Raw genomic sequence first — 6,836 nt, 5'->3', positions numbered from 1 at the left:
TAATTTTTGATTTATTGTAGTGATGAGGTCTCGTCAAGTTGCCCAGGTGGGTCTCGAACCTGCGGGCTCAGGCAATCCCCTCGCCTCAGCCTCCCAAAGTGCTGGGATTACAGGCTGAGCCACTGAGCCCGGGCCATTTTGTTATTTTACACTCTATTTTTATTACTATATTCTTACCACTGTTAAGAATCTTCCACTTTGGGAGTCAGAGGCAGGAGGATTGCTTGAAGTTCAAGACCAGCGTGGGCAGTGTAGCGAGACCCTATCTCAACAACTTTTTTTGTTTTTGTTTTTGAGTTGGAGTCTCACTCTGTTGCCCAGGTTGGAGTGCAGTGGTGCGCTCATGGCCACCCCAGCATGAACCTGCTGGACTCAGGTTACTCTTCTGCCTCAGCCTTCCAATTAACTAGAGCTACAGGCATATGCCATCATGCCTGGCTAATTTTTCTTGATTTGTTGTAGAAATGAGGTCTCTCTATGTTGCCCAGGCTGGTCTTGAACTCGTGGACTCAGACAGTCCTCTCACCTCAGCCTCCCAAAGTGCTAGGATTATAGGTGTGAGTCATCGTGCACGGCCTTCAACAAAACATTTTTTAAAAATTAACCAGGTGTGGTGGCATGTACTTGTAGTTCCAGCTACTTAGAGGCTAAGGTGGGAGCCCAGGAGTTCGAGGCTTCAGTGAGCTATGATCGCGTCACTGCATTCCAGCCTGGGTGACAGAGCAAAGCCCCCCCCCCCGCAAAAAAAGAAAGAGGAATCCTCATGTACTTTATTATCCTCTCGGACAAGACCAAAATTGCCAAACATCACTGATGTTTTTTGCATTTGTGTTACGATTCTAACTGTGGTTAATATGCTTATATAAGGAATGAAGTTTTTCTCATAAACTAGGGTAAAACAAGTCATATGTGACAGAGTTTCTGTGAGATAGATCCAGGTACCCAGGAGTAATAACAACAAGGACAGTGAAATTTCCAGAATGCTTACTGTGTGTTTAGACTGTTTTAGCACCTTAAAGGTTGTTTGCTCACTCCTTCCAATAGCCCTGGGAGGTAGCTACTATAATTATCACAGCTTACAGTTGAGGAACACGAGACCCAGAGAGGTCCAATGTCCTCCCCAAGACTGCACAGTGAGTAACTGGTAATAAAACCTGGATTTGAACACAGGATATAACATGAGTCCAGTCCAAGCTCCTAACCTCTAAGCTTCTCATGATAATTAACAGGCTATAGTCATCACATCACCAATGTTGTGACCCTGCATTTATCAATGTCATGTTGATACATTAGTAAAGAGGGTGGGCATTCCACTTTCTCATCTGTAGAATGGTCACAGGCCCGCCTTCCTGCTTTTGTTGGGAGACTCAGATGAGGAAGCTCTGGACACAAGCCCCCAGCAGAGAGTTATAGCCCAGCAAACATACCTCACAAATTCATGGAATCTGGCAATGGTGCCCCAAAAGACAGGGTGAAACTGAATGCCAGAAGAAGGGACTGAGCAGCACCATTCCTGATGCCTGGTAAGTGAATGGCAGTTGCTTTTTTCCTCCCTACCCCTGACACCGCCCTCCCTGCCTGCAGGAAGACACGACATGTCAACATCTTGCTGTTTATGGGCTTCATGACCCGGCCGGGATTTGCCATCATCACACAGTGGTGTGAGGGCTCCAGTCTCTACCACCACCTGCACGTGGCCGACACACGCTTCGATATGGTCCAGCTCATTGACGTGGCCCGGCAGACTGCCCAGGGCATGGAGTGAGCCTCTTGCCCTGGGGAGGTGGTGGGGGGAGGTGAAAGGGGTGGGGGAGATAAGGGAGCCCCAGCCAATTTGCCACCTGCCTCCACCCCCACAGCTACCTCCATGCCAAGAACATCATCCACCGAGATCTCAAGTCTAACAGTATCTACCTGTCCTTGGGCTGAGATTGGGGTGGGGGCATCAAACAGGGTGAGGACATAGAGGGATGGCTCTTGTAGGGGTATTCTGGGGAAGAAGAGGGAGGGTTACGTGTCACAGGGCTCCTTGCCAGGTGGCAGAGGTATCACTGGTGAGGGTGCTTTAATGGGGGTCTCTTGGTCAGGAGCCAATGGTGTGGCTGGTTCAGTGCCATTTTGAGGGGACTCTGGCCAAGATCTGAGTTATGGTAGTTTTGAAGGGCATTATGGTCGTCGTCAGAGGCCTAATGAGTTTGGGTGCCACCAGAGGGGCTTCCTGGTCAGGAGTCACTGTGGGGCCAAGTGTGGAGGGCATTAGTTGGAGTTCCCCTCCGAAGTCAGGGTGTGGATAGTTGGTGTGACACTGGAAAGCTTCTGGTCAGGGTAGAGGCAGGACTGGTGCGGGGAATTAATGGGAACTTCCCAGTCAAGGTGAGAGGTGTGGCTATTGGTAGTCCCTGTAGTGGTCCTTGACCCCAGTGGACATCTTCCTACATGAGGGGCTCACAGTGAAGATTGGTGACTTTGGCCTGGCCACAGTGAAAACGCGCTGGAGTGGGGCCCAGCCCTTGGAGCAGCCCTCAGGCTCTGTGTTATGGATGGTGAGTTGGGCCAGGCTGGATGGGGGACACATGTAGACATGGGTTCCTGGATTGGGATGTGCAGGGCCGAGTAGGGATGGGGATGCCTGTGTCTGGCGTGGGTGTCTGGACTACTCACTACTCACCTCGTGTGGGTGGCTTCAAGCTGTACCCAGTGTGGCCAGTGGGATTGGGACTACGGGCCAGCCATTTGCTGACCTCCATGGTCCCCCTGTCTGGTCTGACCTATTGAAGGCGGCTGAAGTGATCCGTATGCAGGACCCAAACCCCTACAGCTTCCAGTCGGATGTCTATGCCTATGGGGTTGTGCTGTATGAGCTCATGACCGGCTCGCTGCCTTATAGCCACATTGGCAGCCGTGACCAGGTGAGCCCCATGCCTTACCCACAATTCCCAAGGCTGAGGGATTCCTTCAGGCCAGATTCTCTCTTTGTACAGACAAATGCCACACTTCTCTCAAAAAGCCTAACAATTTTTGGGATATGGACTCCCAGAATCCCCTGGGCTCCAGACACCTTTAATCATTCCTCTGGGTTTCCCCTTCCCTTCTTTCTGTCTTCTCCCCTTCTTCCCCCACAATCCTCTGGGACAAAAATCATCAAAGTCCAGAACCCCCTTCCAGGCCCCCAAACACCCAGAAGCTCTCTGGCCCCCTAGACAACTACAGTCTTCTGGATACTCAAAATCCCCCAAATCCTCAAGTCCCCGAATCTCATTTCTCACAGAAACAGTCCTGTTGTGCTTCCAGAATACTCATAGATATTCAATCACCCAAGACCTTGGGTATTCAGCAGGCTTCAGGGCCTTGGCACCCATAATACTCTAGGCTCTAGACCTCCACAGAAATGCAAGTTCCTTCCAGACCCAGAACTCCATGTTTCCCCAAGACTCAGTACTTTCTGGACTCCCAAGCCCCTAAGAAACCTGTAGACCCATAATCTTTGGGGCCCTAGGCATCTATAATCTTTGATAACCCTAAATTTAAATCTTTCTGTTCTTCAAGCAGATAATCTTCCCAAGTCCTCAGAGGCTGAAAATCTTCTGGGCCCCAATACTCAGACTATCCCAGTTCCCCCAAAATTAGCCTCCCGGTTCCCTTGAGACTGAGAATTGGCTGAGCTCTGGACTCCAGGTCACCCTTTTCCTGCCCCCCCCGACCCCCCCCAGATTATCTTTATGGTGGGCCGTGGCTATCTGTCCCCGGACCTCAGCAAAATCTCCAGCAACTGCCCCAAGGCCATGCGACGCCTGCTGTCTGACTGCCTCAAGTTCCAGCGAGAGGAGCGGCCCCTCTTCCCCCAGGTGGGCTGGGTAGGAGGACTGGACACTTGGGTGGGGGACTCTGGCAAAGATCAGAGGTGTAGTGTGTGTGTGTGTGTGTGTGTGTGTGTGTGTGTGTGTGTGTGTGTTTCCCCATTAGGCTGGGGTCTGGGGGTATTGGGATGCTGTGGGGCTCTGGACACCCCTCCTCATCCCCACCTGCCCCCAGATCCTGGCCACAATTGAGCTGCTGCAACGGTCACTCCCCAAGATTGAGCGGAGTGCCTCTGAACCCTCCTTGCACCGCACCCAGGCTGACGAGTTGCCTGCCTGCCTACTCAGCGCAGCCCGCCTTGTGCCTTAGGCCCCACCCCCAGCCATTTGGGAGCCAATCTCAGCCCGCAATGGCAAGGATCTTTGCCCACCAACCAATCAATGTTCCGTCTTTGCCCTGATACTGCCTCAGGATTCCCTCATCCCCCACCCTGGGAGATGAGGGGGTCCCCGTATGCTTTTCCAGTTCTTCTGGAATTGGGGGACCCTCAAAGACTGAGCCCCCTGCCCCCTCCATTATTTGGTTTCCTCTTGGGTTTGGGGATTCTTCTAAATTTGGGGAGCTCCTCCATCTCCAATGGCTGGGATTTATGGCAGGTATTCCACTCTGAACCTCTCTGGAATTTGTGCCTGAAGTGCCTTCCACTGGATTTTGGGGTTCCCAGCACCCCATGTAGATTGGGGGGTCCCTTTTGTGTCTCCCGCCATTCAAGGACTCTCCTCTTTCTTCACCAAGAAGCACAGAATTCTGCTGGGCCTTTGCTTGTTTATTTTGTTTCCCGACTCTTCTCTTGGGGTTCAGAGCCGCTGAGGGGTGGGAGTGAATCCAGGCAAGGAGTGGATGTTGGGGGGAGGTGCGGACCACATAAACAGCGTCACTGCACGCATCACCACAGGCGGCACGATGAACGAGGACCACATATGCCAAGCACGGCACAAGAGGAGGCCACGTCAGTCACAGACACAGACATCACGGCAAAGGTGGGGAAGCAGGAGACCACTGGCCTTCCCTGTGCAAAGGATTCTGGGAAGATGGGTGGAGTTTGCATATTTAAAGACAGCTGTCAGAGGCAGGAAACTGGGGAGGGGGTCCCTGGGGGAACCTAGGGGTCCTGGAAGTGGGAAGAGCTCCCAAGGTATTAAATGGGGTTGAGGGGAGTGGGTGAAGGGAAATCCTTGTGGGGCTGGGTGGTGGGTGGCGTTTGAAGATGTGGATCTCCAGAGAGATGGGAGATCCATAGGAAGGGGCTCAAAAGTAGGGGTTTCTTCAGGATATGGGAAATTTGATGGTGAACAAGGTGTGCTGGAAAGATTCAGGACCAGGAATAGGGTTTTCCAGGAACTTCAGGGCTCCAGGAGGGGCATCTGGTGTCAGGACCAGAAATGGGTTGCCTGGTATTTGGGAGCTTCCAGGAAGGGAAACTAGGAATTTGGAGGTTCTAAAACTGAGAAGTAGGTCTTGAGGTGATCACGAGTGGGTTTCTAAAAGGACTTGGGGATCCCAAACGTGAGAACTGAATTCAGGGCCAGGAGTGAGGTTTCTCAAGGGACCTGGGGGTCTTGAGGAATGAGAAGTGGGATCTTGGAGAACCAGGACAGGGGTTCTCAAGGGATTTGGAGATTCCAAAAGTGAGAAATGGATTCAGGGCCCAGAGAAGGGTTGCCCAGGGATTTTGGGGTTCTCAGGGTAGGGTGTCAGTCGGAGAAGAGGCTGGCGAAAGACTTCCTCAGGCTGCGGATGGTCTCAGCTTTCACCTCGTCCTGGCTAAGGCTGGGCCTGGGCGGGGCTGGCTCTGGAAGGTTGAAGGCATTGGTCAGAGACTGGGATTTGCTAGAGAGAGACAAGGTGGAGGCATGGGAGGAAGGGGGGAAGAGGAAGGGGAGGAAGGGGAGAGAAACACAATGTTACCCCAGGCCCGGCCCCAGCCCTGCCCCTCTGATCCTGGGGCTGTGCCTGTGACCTTCCCACCCACCACCATGGGCCTGGACCCTAGCAGGTTCTCAAGGCTGGGAGGACTCAGACCAAGCGGGTGGAGTCCTAGGCCAGGGAAGAGGGATCTGGGACAGACTGGGAAGACTTTGATCCAGGAGGAAGAAGTATGAGCTTAATGGGAAGAGTTTTGGGCGGAATCTTCTCTTGGAATCCTAGGCTAGTTTGATACAAAGGGGAAGATGAGCAGGGGGGCCTGCGGTCTGAGGGTGAGGAGTCTAGGAGGGTGTGGGATGGGGCTTAGACCAAAGGCAGGCTGGTGGGGGGTACCTCAGCCTAGTGGGCAGTAGCTGGGCGGGGCACTTCTGAGTTGGGGGGCTGTGGGGGTTGGAATGAGCCAGAAGAGGCAGGGAGGACTGTGTGATGATTTGGGAGGAGACAGCCCCAAGAGGATTTGGGGATGGACCAGAATGGAGCTCAGCCTGTTTGGAAAACTATAAGGATGGAGTGGGGAGAAAGCAGTGATAGGAGGACGACGCCGACTGTATTAGGAATGGGTTGGGAGGAGGGCAATTGTGGCAGGGAAGGCTCCGAGATGGGCAGGGCGGACTGAAGGTGGGTCAGCACAGTGCCTGGGGTGGCTGGAGAGGCCCCGGAGGAGACTCCCAGGGCCTAAGGGAAGGAATCTGAACAGAATGTGGAGTTTCTCTGGGATTCTGGCACCTAATTCCTGGGATGGAGAGCAGAGCCTCAGGCTGGAGTGAGTTATCGGACCGCTGGCTAGGACCTGGGTCTCACTCGGGAGCATGGGAGCTGGGGTCTCCCTAGGGGCAGCAGGGTCCCGCTCTGTGAGCAGCAAGCAAGGGCTGCTGTAGGGGTCCTCTTACTTGAGCTGGGGGTGCGGAGGTCCCCCGGCAGCAGCGGTGGCGGGTGGTGGCACGTCCTGGCTGGGTTTCTGGGCCAGCTGTGGCTTGGTGGGACGTCCAGCGGGGCCTGGGCCGCTAGGTCGAGGCTGCTGCGTGGTGGGTGGCCCAGTGCGGGGCACAGGA

General features: G+C 53.8%; 3 protein-coding genes across 3 annotated transcripts in view; 2 read left to right on the top strand and 1 right to left on the bottom strand.

Moving 5' to 3' along the window:
- The window catches only part of ARAF (A-Raf proto-oncogene, serine/threonine kinase), a 12,198-nt gene extending 7,585 nt beyond the window's left edge, over positions 1-4,613 (top strand). The window contains exons 11-16 of the mRNA XM_021717721.1: positions 1,585-1,761; positions 1,860-1,908; positions 2,427-2,543; positions 2,778-2,909; positions 3,711-3,845; positions 4,033-4,613. Of these exons, the coding sequence (XP_021573396.1) occupies positions 1,585-1,761; positions 1,860-1,908; positions 2,427-2,543; positions 2,778-2,909; positions 3,711-3,845; positions 4,033-4,167 (745 nt within the window). The 3' untranslated portion in view covers positions 4,168-4,613. The remainder of the gene's footprint in view (positions 1-1,584; positions 1,762-1,859; positions 1,909-2,426; positions 2,544-2,777; positions 2,910-3,710; positions 3,846-4,032) is intronic.
- The window catches only part of TIMP1 (TIMP metallopeptidase inhibitor 1), an 18,094-nt gene continuing 12,354 nt past the window's right edge, over positions 1,097-6,836 (top strand). The window contains exon 1 of the mRNA XM_021717725.1: positions 1,097-1,106. The gene's annotated coding sequence lies outside the window, so the exon portion shown is untranslated. The remainder of the gene's footprint in view (positions 1,107-6,836) is intronic.
- Positions 4,607-6,836, bottom strand: part of SYN1 (synapsin I) — a gene marked incomplete at its 5' end in the record, with an annotated part of 46,604 nt that continues 44,374 nt past the window's right edge. Inside the window, 2 exons of the mRNA XM_021717727.1 lie at positions 4,607-5,688; positions 6,675-6,829. Coding sequence (XP_021573402.1) covers positions 5,553-5,688; positions 6,675-6,829 — 291 coding nt within the window. The remainder of the gene's footprint in view (positions 5,689-6,674; positions 6,830-6,836) is intronic.

Source organism: Carlito syrichta, unplaced genomic scaffold (genome assembly GCF_000164805.1).
Source record: "Carlito syrichta isolate Samal-C Ts95f unplaced genomic scaffold, Tarsius_syrichta-2.0.1 Scaffold310585, whole genome shotgun sequence".
NCBI lineage: Eukaryota > Metazoa > Chordata > Mammalia > Primates > Tarsiidae > Carlito > Carlito syrichta.
This window is presented reverse-complemented; position numbering and strand designations above follow the sequence as displayed.